General features: G+C 45.6%; 2 protein-coding genes across 2 annotated transcripts in view; both read right to left on the reverse strand.

Annotated features, from left to right (window-relative positions):
• On the reverse strand, positions 1–10,221 carry LOC146042831 (arylacetamide deacetylase-like 4). Its single transcript, XM_083163087.1, has 4 exons — positions 9,869–10,221; positions 6,370–6,592; positions 4,859–4,922; positions 1–3,241 (listed from the first exon to the last, which is right to left on the reverse strand). Exons 1-4 carry the CDS (start codon positions 10,043–10,045, stop codon positions 2,470–2,472), a joined length of 1,236 nt encoding a protein of 411 aa, XP_083019213.1. The 5' UTR covers positions 10,046–10,221; the 3' UTR covers positions 1–2,469.
• Positions 10,222–16,958: 6,737 nt separating this feature from the next.
• Positions 16,959–18,329, reverse strand: part of LOC146042830 (arylacetamide deacetylase-like 4) — a 29,587-nt gene continuing 28,216 nt past the window's right edge. Inside the window, exon 4 of the mRNA XM_083163085.1 lies at positions 16,959–17,763. Within this exon, the coding sequence (XP_083019211.1) occupies positions 16,992–17,763 (772 nt within the window). The 3' untranslated portion in view covers positions 16,959–16,991. The remainder of the gene's footprint in view (positions 17,764–18,329) is intronic.

The raw sequence follows: 18,329 nt of genomic DNA on the forward strand, positions 1-18,329 counted from the left end.
TTCCTGCATATCGACTTTCAGTCATGTCGACCTAGTGGTTTTGACCTAATGCTTGTCGACCTAGTTGCTGTCTACCCAATGATCCATACCTCAGCACAGGGCACTAATCAGCGTGTGCTAAGCTCAGTAGCGCACGCAGGGGGGGTTTCTGAGCACCCAGAAACCCCCCAAGGAGTCTAAGGGCCCTAGGCTGAAAAATGAGCTGAAAGCTTTCCATGGGTACAAGAAATTTTTAAATCTGCCCTTGGGAACCGGAGATATCTGGCTTCAAATCAGTGGTCCCCATCCAAGCCTGTTAATTGCTTTTCCCAGTCAGATATTTCAGGTTCTGTCTGACTTATGCTGGGTACACACCAGGACGACTAGGGCCCGATCCCCTCAATCTAGATCCAATTCCGACCAATTGGATGTAGATTGTGTGCTGATTGGGCCCTTTCCTGTCCTGGTGTGGACCGATACCGATCCGATGCGCGGTCCCGCGGGTCGGTCGGTCGTTATTGAGATCATACCTGCTGCAGGTAGGATCTCAATGGCGACCATACAGCCGGGTGCAGGTCGCCATTGGATCGGACCCGCTCGCGGTGCACATCGTGAGCGGGTCGTGCCCCCCTGCGTCACCGTGAGCGGGTCGGACGAGACACTGACGACCCGCTCACGATGTGCATCGTGAGCGGGTCGTCCTGGTGTGTACCCTACATTAGAGTTTTTCTGAGGGTATATTCCAAAAGCTGGGACTCTCCCCCTTTGATAGACGCTAGTAGCTTGTCTTTACTGTGCCCAGAACCAGAGATATCAGCCTTCCAGCAGCTGGTTACTGCTCCAGCTTCACACATCTGGCATGTAGTTTTATATTCTCGTTGGCGGATTGCTTTACCTCCTGAATTCCTATCCCCTAGTCCCCAATACCATTTGGTAGGTGGGATTCTCTAGTTTTTAATTCCATTAAAATCTAAGAAATCTATTTCCGGGAACTGGAGTTATCTGCAGTCAAGCAAGCTGTCCTCCCACCAGAAAATTATGAATAATAAGCCCACTCCACTATACACCCCTCCTCTGCATATTAAACATCCTCTACCACCCTGGAAGTTATGTATCAGGGCCCCTTCATTCAGCCCAATGCTCCCTTCTCCCACCCCATCTCCCAACATCTGTGCAGTAATGGGGTAATTAGTGGAAATTACTGATCCAGGCCCTACATGCTGAGCGGTTGATATAATACCCCCTACCACCCGCGGGACAGCAAAGCTTCTCCCACACCTACCGCTGGAGGATCGGTAGGGGCCCCAATACATTGTTATGCCCAGGGGCCTGCTGTTGACCCCCTGTATGTATATATATATATATATATATATATATTATTTTTGTATTATTATTATTATTTATATACATTTGGTCTATCTATAATACTTTAACTGGCCCGGCTTATACTGGGTCACCTAAGTGTCCATCTCCGCGCTTTGCTCCGCCCCACTGGAAACGCCCTTCTGAAAATCCTGCATTTGCCCCTGAAGCTAGGGAGAGAGGCTGTGGTTTGGCGGCAATATGTCATCTCTCTCCCCACTGGCTGACTCCCTGTGATTGGTGATTGGGCCCAGGTCTGCAGACAGCAGGGGTCACTAGCTTTAGGCCGCAGAATTTGAACTTTATTACAAGGATGTAAAATAACCAGTGGTGCAAGTAGAAAAAATGTCTCAGTGGTTCTGTGCTGCGGCAAAAATGGGCGTGGTCAGATGACACAAGGGGGAGTGGCTACATGACAAAACTTTAGAACACAATGACATTTCTGTTTGGGCTTGTGCATTGAATCCTGCACATTACTAATATGCCCCCACAGTGCTAGGTATGTCCCCAGTGCCAGACTTGCCCCCACAGTGCCACACATATGCCCCTACAGTGCTAGGTATGCCCCCAGTCCCAGATATGCCCCCACAGTGCCGCACATAAATGCCCGCACAGTGCCAGAATAAGCCAGCAGCAGTAGCACAACTCATCCTCTGTGTCTGCAGTGCTGGCTGTCTTCTTTTGTCCAGGTGTGGGTGTCCTCTCCCCCTCCAGTCCCCCACTGCCACCGCTTGCTTCTGTGCTTCCCTTTGGCGGGGAGGGGAGCGCATCCCGCATCTCTCCTTCCCCGGCTTCACTAGTGTGTCCCTGGCTGTGACTGTCTGCCAGCCAATCATATCTCGCAGGCTGGCTCCTGATTGACTGCCGGCCCGTGAGCTCTGATTGGCTGACGGGCAGCCCAGTCACAGTGACACAGGGAGGGGAAGGAGAGACACGCGATGCACTCCTCTCCAAATGGAATCAGCTGTGGCGGGGCGGCGGAGGCCACGCCCCCGCCACTTACATATGCGCGCATGCGCAGTAAGAAATTCGGGGGATATTTGTTATGGCGGTACGGGGTACCGGCACAATATGTTTTACCGGTACGCCATACCGCCATACTTGCACCAATGAAAATAACATAATTAATCAGAGTCTTTTTATAAAAGCAATAACATTATCTAGAGCCAGCTTTCCAGAATAACAGTTGGGTGCATCAAAGAAGCTCACGATTCCATGGAATCCATCTTTAACATGGTACCAAGTAACCGGGATTCCATTATCTTCCAGACGTTTCTTATAGAGTAATCCATCGTCACGCAGAACATCATACTCGCATGTTAAGATATACGCTTTTGGTAGAAGACGCATCACGGAGTCCTCAGCCAGAAGCGGAGAGCAGTGAGGTTCAAACACTGATTTGACTTTTTCATAAACATCACTTTTAAAGGCGGCCATCTTGTGGGGTTTGTAGCCTTTGGCCTTAAACTCCTCAGGAATGTTATCAATGCTCAGCCATTTGCTGAATTTGATTCTTATTTCAGGAGGAACATGACTGCCGTGCAGAATTTCTTTACTTAGGTCATCAGAGAAACAACCTAGATAGTGCAGTATGTAAAATGCAGTACGCTCTAGCAGTAATAGAGGGACCTTGCCATTTTGTTGGTATGAAGGCAAATTGAAGTTGACCATCTGGACTCCTGGGTATATCAGCACCTGGGCCAGAGGCTTTGGAAGATCTGTCCTGCTCACCAAGGCTTGGCAAACGGCAGCCGTCAGATTACCCCCGGCGCTATCTCCACATATTGTAATGGAGGATGAGTCCACTCCGTGTTCTTGTGCCGTCTTGAAAAAATGAGTTGTGGTGCTGAGGCAATCGTCAAATGGTGCCGGATACTTGTGTTCTGGTGCCAGGCGGTACCTAAAATACACATTTCCATAGTCATTATTTTTCTGTAGCCCTTTGCTAATGAGTTATTGCAGCTCAAATTATTTTGGTTTATAGTTTGATTTATCTATCTATCTATCTATCTATCTATCTATCTATCTGGCAACAGAGCAGCGGGCAGAGAGAGACACTTACCAGCATTTTACATTCTGCAAAGCGGTTTTCTTCAAAAGCCACTATATTTGGGTTCGCCATCTGCTAAGGCGAAGTTTGAGGCGGCGTTGATTATTATTGTATTCCATTTTACCCTAAGTGGGAGGAGCTTACGCACAGACCGTCAAGGTCATGGCTACTTTTATATAATATAGAAAAAAAGACCTGCCACTACTAAAGAAACCCCACTGAAGGGTTGACCGTTTCTTCAGGAATTAAAAACCTGAGGTTTTTTATATAGTGTGAAGACACTTCCTTATACCTAATCTTGCTGAGATTTTTAGAAAAACTTTTTTGCTATACCCCTGACGAATTCCTGTGCGATGAAACGCGTTGGGTTTTATGAATAAAGGATCACTTATCCTAAAAGGAGTCTCCTTATTTGAAAAAAATGGATGAGAGAACTATTTAATTTCTGATAAGAATATCAGTGAAACCCCCCTTCCTATCTTTGTACACCCCTGGTTCTCACTAACAGGAGAACCTTATCCGATGAGCTGCTGTTTCTTTAGGATCAGCGCACTATGGAGGTTAACCCATTGTGTATATATATATATATATATATATATATATATATATATATATATATATACAAACAATATCCTAATTACACGCTAATAACGCTAATAGTAAAAGTTAGTACAGATATACAACACTTAGGCACCAAATAGAAAGGTTGTAACTTCGTGACCCGTGTAGGTCTGTTTAGGAAAACACAGATAAAATATCACTTGAAGCAATTTATTAAAAAATCTGTAAAAGTATGTAGTAGTTTCACGTCAAATTCCAAATATTCTTCACATTCAAATGGACAGATTCACAGTTGTAGAGGTACCCAACGCGTTTCGTCTCACAAAGATTTCATCGGGGCAAAAACTTGGTTGAAAACATGATGAAATACAACTCATTTGTATGCAAGAGGACATGGCGCCCAGTACATGGTAAAATAATAATTTCCAAGGAGACTGCTTGTGAGAGTGCTCTGGCTTTACTGTGACTGGCAGTATTTCCCATTGGAAGTCCGACCTGCCAGTCACCCAAGGCAGTCCCATTGGGAAGTGTTACCTCCCTCTGGGATGCATCTATATGGGCTGCTGAGTGGCAGCTCATAAAAACTGTGTTCTACGCATGTGCAGTACGAGGACAATACTGCGCATGAGCCAGACCTGGGACCCTGAAAATGCCTCTGTGTGCTGCAAAAGCAGCCCATAGAAGCTGGGGGCCAGAGCCTGGAACAGTACCAAAGAAGCAAAGGCCAGAGGTCGGTAGCAGTAGCGGTGGGGACTGGGACCAGGAGAACGGCGGCAGTAACGGAAGTGGCCGCATCGTGGCTGTCCCCCTCCTCCGCAGAGGTAAGAGCTGCCGCTCTAAACAGCCCCATGCTTTTAATTAATTTAGTTGAAAACGAAATAGTTCTAAAAAATAAATCTTACATACCCAACTGAGATAACTACAGCTCCAGTCTCCGTTGCTATGTATCGGCAGTGGTTGTTATAAAGATCTAAAAAATAAATGAACACATTCAGCAAAACCCCAGAAATGGTGTTTGGTTTCAGCACATGTCAAAGCATTTAGAAAATGACTTGTGCAGGGAGTGCAATGGGTGTGGTTCACTGGCACTCTCTGCCACTGGGACATTTCTCTGAGCAGCTCTCTGTTCCACTCATATGTGGCATCTATACCTCTCTGGCTGCCACTGATGATGTCATCAGCAGGCATCAGGTGGCCCTTCCTGACCAATTAAAACTGTTCTCATGCGGTCAAAGACCAAATTCCTGGGATGCATCATTCAGACTTAACCCGGGTCGCCAACCCAGAAAGAAAGACCCAGTAGAAACGCAGGTCAATTGCAGGGTTTGGCAACGCGGGAACACGTTCAGGTTGGTGCAACACAACAAAATCCCGGGTTGATGCGCATTTATGTGCAATATACTGGGATTTTGGAGGATGCCTGAAAGGGGTATCAGGGGCAAATTTACTAAAGCTTCTAAAAATTAAAAGAGGTGATATTGCTCAAAGCAACCAATCAGAATCTTCATTTTCTAGGATGCAATAGAGAAATCATAGACAAAATCTGATTGGTTGCTATGGGCAACATCCCCTCTTTTAATTCTCAAAAGCGTTAACCCCTTGAGTGGTGGGTTTTGCTAGGGCAGGACAAACCTACCAGGGCAGGTTTGTCCTGCTTTAGAAAATCCCACCACACAGCGGTTGGCCAAACCCCCATCGCTCCCCCTCCTCCTGTTGCTCACCCTCATCCCTGCTCCGGCGATCATACACCGGAGCTCCCGGGCCCTGCCGCTGCCCCAGCCGCTGTTCACACAGGTGGCAGGCAAGGGATATTCGGGTTGGCACGGGAGGACTTGGGCGCCCGAGCTCCCGATTCGCGGCGTACATCCCGAGCCTGCCGCCTGCTCCCTGCAACTAATGGCAGAGGGGGCCGAGGCAGGGGAGCTCCAGCTTACAATCGCCAGAGCGGAGAGGTGAGGGGGAGCAACGGAAGAGGAGGTGGGGGGTGCCTGGACAAGTGATGCTCCAGTGGTGCACAGCTGCAAGCACCACTGGTGCACAACTTCAATATGGTGGTATGCCCGTAAATTTTCCGGGACAGCCCGCTGCGGCAGCGCAGCTGAGCCCAGAAAATTTATGAGCATACAACTCAAGTGGTTAATAATGTACCCCTTAGGGCGGATTTCAATTCAATATGGAGTTATTCAATTAATAAGCAATTTACTTTTACCCATGCAGTTACTATAGGTTAACACACGCTAAGCAATACATTTAGTAGGAAATACGAAATGCATGGGTCTCTCTGTGCGTTATTCCAAGCAGGTGCATTTCTACATGGACTTTTCCTCACAGCAGTTAATGAATACTAATTTAGCTGACATAACGGAAGCCTAGACAGTACACAACAATAAGTGAGAGACAATCATTGACTTCTTTACCAATGCTTCCAAATACGAATCCTCCTCCATGGAAGAACATAACTCCTTTCCTGTTACCAGCCGAGGGCGATCTGGGCCGGTAGACTCTCACAGGCACCCCATCAAATTGCAAGTTTTTTATGAAGAGTTCTGGATCCTCCTCAGTCCGACGCTTAGAAAATCTCATTAAGAATTGTGAAAAGCCAATCTCACTGCATATTCCCAGCTTCTGGCACGTCCTCCCCTATCGATTCGACAAACAAACAAAAAACAATTTGAATGAATCTTTCCGATCATCAAGAGCGACAAATATATAGCATAAAACTACATGAATATATTGATCGAGTTCACTGAGTTGCAACAGGGATGAACACCAAATTGTGTCCCCATACACAAAATACAACAAGATAAGTATTATTTTTGGTAAACATAATAGCAAAGGAGGTCATTCAGACCTGCTCGCTAGGCTGTGCATATGCGCTACCTAGCGAGCAGGTAAATGCCCCGCCGAACGCACTCTCCACCCGCAGTCCGATTCCCTGCACTACCATGAGAGTGGGTGTGTATGCTCGCTCACATGTGGCCGCACATAGGAAAATCATTGGATGGTCGCTCACCATTGGATAGTTTTTTCCTCCCTTCGTAAATAAAAGTCTATACTTACATTTATCCTGCACGGTGATGGCCGAAATGGGGGCGGGCTCTTATGACGTGTGACGTCAGCCTCCCTCCCTGAGCAGGCACATGGGCACACCCAGCGTTTCCCTGGGCGCGCCCACCTTTTTCGTGGGCATGCCTAAAAAATACGGGACGGACCACAGCGACCGTTTCCTGCCTGCCCATCATTTAGTGAACACCCCGGCGATTGTAAAACTCGCCAGAGGCGTTTGCTCCGGGGGGTTGTACATGTGCGAACAGGTATGAATCGGGCCCAAATTACAAAAAGATGAAATAGCAAAGCATATCACACACATAATATAAAACATGAAATAAAAGTTAGTCATTTGACCTTTTTTGCAATTTGTTATATTCTGGGCATAATTGTTGGGAAAGGATGAGGTTGGCAGAAAGCAGAAACATTGGGGGAAATTTACTAAAGGAAATTTGTAAAAAATAGGTGTATTTGTATCCAGAAATACACTCATTTTTGACATTTACTATCCCGAAAAAACGGCAATTTGTATTCGTATTGATAGCACATCAACACGAGTACGAATTGCCGTATTTTCGGGATAGTAAATGTCAAAAATGAGTGTATTTCTGGATAAAAATACACCTATTTTTTTACAAATTTCCTTTAGTAAATTTCCCCCAATAATTCTTTCAGTACTATTAAGGCCCCGCCCCCTATACACTAGTCTAACTTGTCCTAAGGACAAGTCGGACCAGTTTGCCCTTGGGAGCCCCCAGCAGCTCCCCGGGAGGCTTCCTTACGATTTGGCACCTGATGTACATTTATTACATGTAATATCCCCCGGAGAGCTGCAGCAGCAGTGGGGGGAGGGCAGCGGGGTCCGTGGAGCGGGCAGTGGGGTCTGGGCAGCGGCGGCAGTGAGCTTGTAACGCTATTTGCTGGGTGGCAAGGCGGGAAACGCTGCTGAATTTGAAAAGACTGGCTGGATGCTGATTGGCTGATTTCCCCCAGCACGGACCCCGCTGCCTGCCACCAGCCGCATGGAACCCGCTGCCCGTTGCACGGACCCGCTGTCCGCACCTGGACCCTGCTGCATGGACCAGGCTGCCAACTGCAGGACCCGCTGCACAGACCCCGTCGCTGCGCATAGGTGCACACACCTACAGATCAGACCAACACATCACATGTGCTAAAAAGTATCACTGATGGGTACGATCTGACAACTTGAACCTGCAGCAGGTTCAATCTGTAGGGTCCGACCCGATGCGCACAGATCGGGTGAGGTGTCAAACACATCCAATTTGGGCCGATTTCTCGGCCCGATCAGTTAGGACCGGGCGAAATTGGCCCAAATCGGACAAGTGTATGGGGACCCGACCTTCAGTCTTTCTCTGTGCTTTGAATAATCTTGTTCCAAGTTTGTCTCCACATATACTGTACAACTAACACAATGGGTCATATTCAATTACCTCTGATCAATGATATGGGGTAATTGTCTAACCACAAGGCTATTCTATAAACTACGGTAAGCTGGCGAATGACACTTCTTATCAGGGAACTCATTTCACTGGGGAAAACATACAGGTTTCATTTTTTATTTTTTTTCCGGTCATCCAGAAAAAACTGGTGAAACATCGGAAAAATACGCCTGATGATTTTTCGTCGGTAATTGAATATCGGCCAATGTAGTCTGTAACGCAATATCGATGAAAATATAATCAGCAGTGATTTGTCAGATTTTTGGCACGTGATTTAAGGCATTTAAGGATTTTTTTTGGTGTGTTATCCAATTAGCTGTGTTAAATTCCCACAGCTGATGGTTTCGGTAACACTATTCAAATAGACTTGATAATCCGGCACTAAGGGCTTTATTCTAGTTCACTCTTTCTGACAAATTTCTTCTTAGATGGACAAAACCACGTGCACTGCAGGTGGGGCAGATGTAACATGTGCAGAGAGAATTAGATTTGGGTGGGGTTTTACTTCAAAGTGAGATCTATATTGCAGTGTAAAAATAAAGCAGTCAGTATTTACCCTGCACAGAAACAAAATAACTCACCCAAATCCAATTCTCTCTGCACATGTTACATCTGCCCCCCCCCCCCTGCAGTGCACGTGGTTCTGTCCATCTAAGAAGGATTTTGTCAGAAAGAGTGAACTAGAATAAGGCCCTAATCTCAAAAGCATAATCCTCGATATGAAGCTCGCAGATCCGCGATAGAACATGTGTCCAGGAAGTTATCCTGGATCCCATGGCTATCGCCAAAAAATTTGAAACAGAGCCTGTAACATGACCGGTAGAAGCTGATTGGCTGGTGGTTTATCACTCTCCACTGTATCACTTTTCAAGTTTAGTACATCTGGCTGTTACAAACCAGAAAATCATTGGCATATATTCAATGCCGTGGGCGAGCGGTGACTGCGAGCAGGACTTTTTGCTCGCAGTCACCGCTCACCCTGTCAGTATTCAACTGCCCCCCCCCCCCTCATTCGCAAATTCCCCCTCGCTCCGTTTTTTGAGCGAGGGGGAATTTGCGAATGTGCCTCCAAAAGCTGCGAGAGCCGAGGCTAATTACAGCGAGTTTGCTGCACTAGCCGCGGCTCTCGCAGTTTAGGGGAATCCTCGCAGTTCTGTGACTGCGAGGATTCCCCCGGAACATTGCATAGTGCGAGCGGCCGGCGCGGGGGTTAAACTGCGAGGATCACTGGTTTTCTGTGATCCTCGCAGTTTAACCCCCTCGCCGGAAGCTCGCACCGGCATTGAATACTGCACACTGAGTTTGTCATATTGCTGTTTGTTAGAAACATATTATTTAATATTAGCAATAAAATAACACTAAATGACACCGCTACTTTATCTACCACTGGATCAGCAAACACACTCACCAGTATGGACAAAGCAGTTGTTACTGCATGAATTCTCCAAAGAAGTTTAGGATTCGCAATCCCAGGAGGAATCTCCACTTTTGAACATTCATAGTAAGTGACGGCAGCAAACAGTAACACACAACACAAGAGGAAGATGCCAATCACAGTCACCAGCAGGGCAAGTGCTTCACACATCTTTCAGCTGCTAAGATGGTTGCTGTTGTTGCTGAAGGAGTAGGGGAGGGGAATTGTTAAATCTTGTACTTCCTGGATCCTTCCTTTGTGATGCAACTTTATATAAGTTTTACAACTGTGAGAGAGATCTCAACACACACAAATGAATTAAATGTTTGCTGCCTTCCATCCGCTGCTGCAGCCCTGCCCTGATCATGTGCTGCAGGGAGGATAACTGACCACATAATATTTATTTATTTATTAACAGGTTCGGTACTCTTTACTTATCACGGCGCCCACGATTCTGATCGCGGTCATCGCGGGTAAAAAATCGCGGGCATCGCATGCACTAAAAAAACGGGTGCAATGCACACGACGCGATGCCCGCGATTTCCCATAGGGAACAATGTTAAATGTCTCAATTGACCCGTTTTTACTGTTCAATGCCTCAATGGTCCCGATTTTTCCATAGGAAACAATGTTAAATGGGCCACAGAGCCCAAATAGGCACCCTGAAGTGTGAAATGGCCCCCACAATTGTTAACGCCACCCCACGATCAACGTGAACCCGAAGCATGGCGAGCGGCGGCGGTACGCGTCCTCCGACCTTTTCATACCCCCACTATCCACGTCGGCGTGGAGTTGAGAATAGAATAGTGTGGCGAGCGCAGCGAGCCCCCGAGCCCGAAGCGTGGCGAGCGCAGCGAGCCCCGCGAGGGGACGCGGATACCTGTGAAGCCCGCGAAGGGACGCGTTTACCTGTGAAGGTATCCGCTGCGCTCGCCACACAATTCTATTCTCAACTCCACGCCGACGTGGATAGTGGGGGTATGAAAAGGTCGGAGGATGCGTACTGCTGCGCTCGCCACGCTTCGGGTTCACGTTGATCGCGGGGTGGCGTTAACAATTGTGGGGGCCATTTCACACTTCAGGGTGCCTATTTGGCCTCTGTGGGCCATTTAACATTGTTTCCTATGGAAAAATCGGGTCCATTGAGGCATTGAACAGGAAAATCGGGTCAATTGAGACATTTAACATTGTTCCCTATGGGAAATCGCGGGCATCGTGTCGGTCGCATCGCACCCATTTTTTTAGTGCATACGATGCCCGCGATGGGCGCCGTGATAAGTAAAGAGTACCACAGGTTCTTATATAGCGCAGCATATTCAGTTGCACTTTACAGTTGAAAACTGGTAGGAAAGGCCTGCTCGCAATCTTACAATCTATCATGTACTGTATGTAATAAATGTGGTCGATTGACCCCGCGGGGATTGGCAGCACTGGAAATCACCATAAGCCATAACATAAGCCCGCCCCCAGACTCCCATTGGCTAGTTTTATAGGAATCCGGGAACAGCCTTGGAATGGGTGTTTGCTGGGGGAAGGGAGAGTATCGGCAAGTATAATATGAAGCCGTAACTTGTGGTTTCAGCTGTCATTTTACAACAGAAAGCATCGGGGAGAGTGAGTGTTGGATTTTAGAGCTGCTATAGTTGGTTAGAAAGGATGAAAAAGGCAATCGATAGGTACTACACTAGCTGTCATTGTACTGTAGAAATTTTGCAGTTTATTTACAGATCACAGGACCTGATTCTGATTTGCAAAAAAAAAAAAGCAAGCATCGCGACACAACCAAGCTGCACTGCAGGTGGGGCAGATGTAACATGTGCAGAGAGATCTAAATGGGGGGGGGGGGGGTGTCCAAAACTAATTCTAAATTGCAGTGTAAAAATAACCCTGTCTTAACATTTGTGTGCTACATTCAAAAGCAGCCAGTATTTACCCTGCTGGAGCTCCATTCTGTCCTCTGCCGACCGCCACACACACCCCAGTCTCCTTCAAGCTGCTGACCTGCAGGTCCCCCACTGCCCGTCGTTATGTGGCATTGGGGCAGATGTATTAAGCCTTAACAAGAGATAAATGCAAGGGTGATAAAGGGGCAGATGTATTAAGCCTGGTGAAGAGATAAACTGGAGATAAAGTGGAAGGAGATAACGCACCAGCCAATCAGATACCAACTGTCATATTTCAAACACAGCTGATTGGCTGGTGCGTTAACTCTTCCAAGTTATCTCCACTTTATCTCCAGTTTATCTCTTCTCCAGGCTTAATACATCTGCCCCAAAGAGAGAAAAACATCCAGCCAATCAGCTCCTTACTGACTTTTTTCAAACACAGCCTGTAACATGACAGTTGGCAGGTGATTGGCTGGACGTTTATCTCTCTTGATCACCCTTGCATTTATCTCTTGTTAAGGCTTAATACATCTGCCCCATTGTATGTAATAGTCATTATGATGTGCGACATAATATGTAATGTGCATTAGGGTGTGCAGCATTATATGTAATGGGCGTTACGGGGCGTAACAAAATATAATGGGCATTACAGTGTCTGCCTTAATATGTACTGTGCATTACTGTGTTGTATAATATGTAATGGGCATTGTGGTGTGTTGTATAATATGTAATGGGCATTACAGTGTGGCGTATGATATGTAATGTGCATTACAGTGTGGTGTATGATATGTAATGGGCATTACAGTGTGGCGTATGATATGTAATGGGCATTACGGTGTGTTGTCTAATATGTAATGGGCATTGCGGTGTGTGACAAATGTAATGGCAGCCCTGGCTGCTATGACCTCAGACTCCCCTCTGAAGCTTCAGGCGAGACCGTGCAGTGGTCAGTAATACTGCAAAACACAGCACAAGGGGAGGCAGCTATTATATCTGTCTCACTGAGAGGTGTATGGCTTGATGCAGTGTCTGGTGACCTATCCACAAAGTTATCAAGCACGCAACCATGAGCAGCCACCATGAAGGAGAATCTGATGGCGATGAAGAAGGTTAAAATGCAGGGGAATTTGCAGGTTAGAGGCTGCTGGGGCTCTGCAAGGAGGCCACGGGTCTGGCCTACTACCTTCCTGTGGGCAAAACATTACCTGCCATGGGTAGGAAGCAGATAGTGCCCAGCGGGTAGTATGCTGAAAAATAGAGGTTTGATAGCTTTAGTTTGAAATTTCAATGTTTTGACCATGAGTAATAACGTAGAGGAAATAATTCCATATAAACCCCAAGTTATCCTAAAAAAAGGCGAGCTCTCTTAAGAATATTTCAGCTGTAGGTTTACCTCCTGTAGCATACCTCCCAACTGTCCCAATTTTTGTAGGACAGTCTTGATTTTTTGACTGTCCCACTCACAGGCAGTGGTGTCTTGCAGTGGATGGCAGTTGGGAGTCCCCCTTCTCTACTCTACTAGAGTCACAGTACTCTGCCAGGCTGCACCCCCTTTTCAGAAGATAAACCCCTCCCCCTTCGGGAGAGCATGTGCATGTGAGTCCCGATGCATTTTTTCACAAACTTGAGAGGTATGCTTTAGTGTATACCAGTAGGGCATGGCATGGCATGGATCAAAACCTCAAATTATTTTTTTCCATCAGTGTAAAATGTGCCAATATGCCAGCAAGGATAGGGTTAATTTAAGTAATTCTAAGGATATAAATTATTTTAACCCCTTCCCGACACAGCCTGTTTTTGCCTTCCTGACAGAGGCCTTTTTTTCAAATCTGACAGGTATCACTTAAGTGGGGATAACTTTTTTTTGCTTTTACTTATCCCAGTGATTTTGAAATTGTTTTCCCGTGACACATTGTACTTTAAATTAGTGGTAAATTTTGGTCGATACAATTTTTTTTTTTTTGTGAAAAATACCAAAATGTCGTAAAAAAATGGAACATTTTGCTATTTGCAAAATGTTACATTTTCTGCTTGTGAGACAAATAATCATACCACTCAAAATAGTTAATAACTAACAAAGACCATATCTATACTTTATTAAAAAATCATTATTTTAACCTCCTTTAATTTTTTTTGGACACTAGGGGGCAGCAGCGTCTAATTTTTACACTACACGCAGTTTAACGCTGGTTTTGGCTGTTCATGTTTGAACAGCCAATCACAGCGATCGCCCATGACGGGGGGCATAGCTGCCCCCCCTGGGCAATGAGGAAGGATGTCTGCAGTCAGGGACAGCAGACATCATCCCTCTGTCACCGCGTCTCTGGACGCGGTGGCACTTTAAAGTCATGACGTATATATACGTCATGTGTCGGGAAGTACATCCCGGCCATGACGTATATATACGTCAAATGTCGGGAAGGGGTTAAACTAAATAGTTTGATTAATTTCTGAACTTTGCTTTTATCTTAATCAAGAACTGCTGCCATTGGTGCTTAATTACACAAACAGTAACCCATCAACAACTCCTTAATAGCATCAGATAGTAAACAAATATCCCCCGCCTCACATCATCATGTTGCAATTCCACAGAAGCATCCTCAATTTCTATTACAGTATGTGCTAGAGTTAGTTATGCTCATGGTCTCCTTGTTTGGAACATAGGGGGAGGGGCCCTAAACTGCACACCCTGGACATATGAGGTGCTACCTGCTGAGACTTGTAGTGCAGCAAGCAGGAGGAGGAGTTTGCAGGTGCACACTAAATATATATGCTAGACCTTTTAATATCTTGCTATATTGCATTTGAGGTTATTAGCATAGTAATGGCCATTAGTATGGGCTTGTCCACCGCATCCAGGTTACCTCAATAGGACAAGTCCCTAACACTACTCTGGGACAGGTCCAGGGCACAGGGCCCCCCAGGCCAGCCCAGCAGAACCACCCCATGGCATCACATTAGTGTGAAATTAAAGTGATAGTAAAAGGGATAGGGGAAATTATATGTGATAGGACTTACCTAGGTAAGAAGTAATAATAAATGTGAAGGGTGCTACATATATATTAAACAAACTAAAAGGGGGATTGAAAGTATACGATATGATGCCATGGAGCAGCCCAGCAACAGCAGCCCAAAGAGCCCAGCGCCCCAAACACAGTCCCACAGACTAACACTCAGCATATATGTATAGTAGGACTTACCCTCATAGTGCCAAGCTGAGGTGTGCAGTCTTGAATGTTGGGACTCCAACCTAATTAAAATCAATCTGGGACAGGTGGGTGGGGTGCTAGTTAAGGAGGAAGGCGTCTCTAGTTCCTTCCAGTGTGTATGAATACACAATATATAGTACATAGGGGGAGGGGCCCTAAACTGCACACCCTGGACATATGAGGTGCTACCTGCTGAGACTTGTAGTGCAGCAAGCAGGAGGAGGAGTTTGCAGGTGCACACTAAATATAAATGCTAGACCTTTGAATATCATTGCTATATTGCATTTCTGAGGTTATTAGCATAGTAATGGCCATTAGTATGGGCTTGTCCACCGCATCCAGGTTACCTCAATAGGACAAGTCCCTAACACTACTCTGGGACAGGTCCAGGGCACAGGGCCCCCCAGGCCAGCCCAGCAGAACCACCCCATGGCATCACATTAGTGTGAAATTAAAGTGATAGTAAAGGGGATAGGGGAAATTATATGTGATAGGACTTACCTAGGTAAGAAGTAATAATAAATGTGAAGGGTGCTACATATATATTAAAAAGGGGTGATGGAAAGTGTACGATATGATGCCATGGAGCAGCCCAGCAACAGCAGCCCAAAGAGCCCAGCGCCCCAAACACAGTCCCACAGACCAACACTCAGCATATATGTACAGTAGGACTTACCCTCATAGTGCCAAGCTGAGGTGTGCAGTCTTGAATGTTGGGACTCCAACCTAATTAAAATCAATCTGGGACAGGTGGGTGGGGTGCTAGTTAAGGAGGAAGGCGTCTCCTTGTATGGAACAAGACACAACCAGCATGTAATCATACAGTAGCTTCGGGCAATGAAGTGCAAACTTAATTACGAGAACGTCAAATAGCATAGTTACTCAGAGACTTTTGATAAAAGTAATAACATTATCTAGAGCCAGCTTTCTGGAATAACCATTGGGTGCCTCAGAGCTGCTCAAGACTCCATGGAATCTTTAACCTGGTACCAAGTGACCGGGATTCCATTATCTTCCAGGTGTCTCTTATAAAGTAATCCATCTTCAAGCAGAACATCAAACTCGCATGTTAAAATGGACGTTTTTGGTAGAAGTGGCATCGCGGAGTCCTCAGCCAGAAGCGGAGAGAAATGAGATTCAAACACTGGTTTCATTTTCTCATAAATATCACTTTTAAAGGCGGCCATCTTGTGGGGTTTGTAGCCTTTGACCTTAAACTCCTCAGGAATGTTATCAATCCTCAGAAGTTTGTTGATTTTCATTCTTAGGTTGATACTGCCATAAGGTTGACATAAGCTCATGGTCAACATAGGCAAGGTCGACAGTCAAAAGGTCGACATTTTTTTATGATTTTCTTTAATAAAAAGGTGGTTTTTCGTACTTTACTATCAAGTAGGCATAGAGCGGCAGCAGCATGGCGAGAGAAGCTCGATATGCAAGGGGACGCAGTACATATATTGTGTCCATGTTGACGTACGATTACACAGACACCAAAAAAATCATGTAAAACTCATGTCGACCTTGCCTATTTCGAGTTGACCATAAGCTTGTGGCGACCTTTTGGCAGTGTCGACCCAAGGTATATTGACCCTTTTCCTTGTCCACCTAGTCACTGTCGACCATTAGTAGTCAACCTAATGACTGTCGACTAGACCTAGTCTATCATCTATACTGTAACCCATGAAAACACTGGCATAAGGTGAGTATGCAGGGCCGGTTAGGGTCGGGACTGGGAAGAGGGTGTAAGTAGGGGGGACTCAGGTTCACCTGCGGGGGCGGGGGATAGGATTGGTTAGGATTAGGTAGCGGGAAGGGAACTCAAACGACTTCCCAAAGAGTTTGTGCCAGGATAATTCATAAAATGACAAGTGCCATTCTCATTCTCTAGAGTCAATCATGGTGTAATGTGACTGTCTGGAAGGAGACACAGCCAGCATGTAATCGATTAACTGTGTAGAGGAACAATGCTCCTACGTCTGTAGCTTTAAGCTTTATTACAAGGATGTAAAATAACATCATTAATCAGAGTCTTTTTATAAAAGCAATAACATTATCTAGAGCCAGCTTTCCAGAATAACACTTGGGTGCATCAAAGAAGCTCACAGTTCCATGGAATCCATCTTTAACATGGTACCAAGTAACCGGGATTCCATTATCTTCCAGACGTCTCTTATAGAGTAATCCATCGTCACGCAGAACATCATACTCGCATGTTAAAATATATGCTTTTGGTAGAAGACGCATCACGGAGTCCTCAGCCAGAAGCGGAGAGCAGTGAGGTTCAAACACTGGTTTGACTTTTTCATAAACATCACTTTTAAAGGCGGCCATCTTGTGGGGTTTGTAGCCTTTGGCCTTAAACTCCTCAGGAATGTTATCAATGCTCAGCCATTTGCTGAATTTGATTCTTATTTCAGGAGGAACATGACTGCCGTGCAGAATTTCTTTACTTAGGTCATCAGAGAAACAACCTAGATAGTGCAGGATGTAAAATGCAGTACGCTCTAGCAGTAATAGAGGGACCTTGCTATTTTGTTGGTATGAAGGTAAATTGAAGTTGACCATCTGGACTACTGGGTATATCAGCACCTGGGCCAGAGGCTTTGGAAGATCTGTCCTGCTCACCAAGGCTTGGCAAACGGCAGCCGCCAGATTACCCCCGGCGCTATCTCCACATAGTATAATGGAGGATGAGTCCACTCCGTGTTCTTGTGATATCTTGAAAAAGTGAGTTGTGGCGCTAAGGCAATCGTCAAATGGTGCCGGATACTTGTGTTCTGGTGCCAAGCGGTACCTAAAATACACATTTCCATAGTCATTATTTTTCTGTAGCCCTTTGCTTGTGAGTTATTGAAGCCCAAACTGTTTGTATATATTTTTAGCTGTATAGATATAGATAGATAGAGTGAGTATACAGTATACAGTATATATATCAGCGGTTCACAAACTGTATGCCGTGGCACCCTGAGGTGCTTTAGGAGACTTGCAGGGGTGCCCTGGATTGGTGGTCCGTGACCAATTCAAAATAATTGATGGCCAATGTAATAGACAAATTGTGGACAAACAATGGTGAATCCTGCCCATTACCACATAGCTGGCCCTAATGATGACATGTAAACACTTTACTAAATTTTATATTTTTTTTCTGCTTATATTAATGATAAAGTTTTACCTAGGGGTGGTGCGAAAAAAAAAATCCTAATGCTCAGGGGCACCGCGATTCTAAAATGTCTGGGAACCACTGATTATATATATATATATATATATATATATATATATATATATATATAAAGAGCCAGAAATACTGGACGGCACTCGCAATTACAACTCAGGTAGTCAGTCAAATAAGAGTCTACACAC

This window comes from Crinia signifera, chromosome 19 (assembly GCF_055691185.1).
Source record: "Crinia signifera chromosome 19, ASM5569118v1, whole genome shotgun sequence".
Lineage (NCBI taxonomy): Eukaryota > Metazoa > Chordata > Amphibia > Anura > Myobatrachidae > Crinia > Crinia signifera.

Coding starts and splice junctions, on each gene's coding strand:
- LOC146042831 (XM_083163087.1), bottom strand. CDS start 10,045: ATGTGTGAAGCACTTGCCCTGCTGGTGACTGTGATTGGCATCTTCCTC. Junction 6,593..9,868: donor CAACTGCTTTGTCCATACTG/GTGAGTGTGTTT, acceptor TCGAATCGATAG/GGGAGGACGTGCCAGAAGCT. Junction 4,923..6,369: donor ATTCGTATTTGGAAGCATTG/GTAAAGAAGTCA, acceptor TTTATTTTTTAG/ATCTTTATAACAACCACTGC.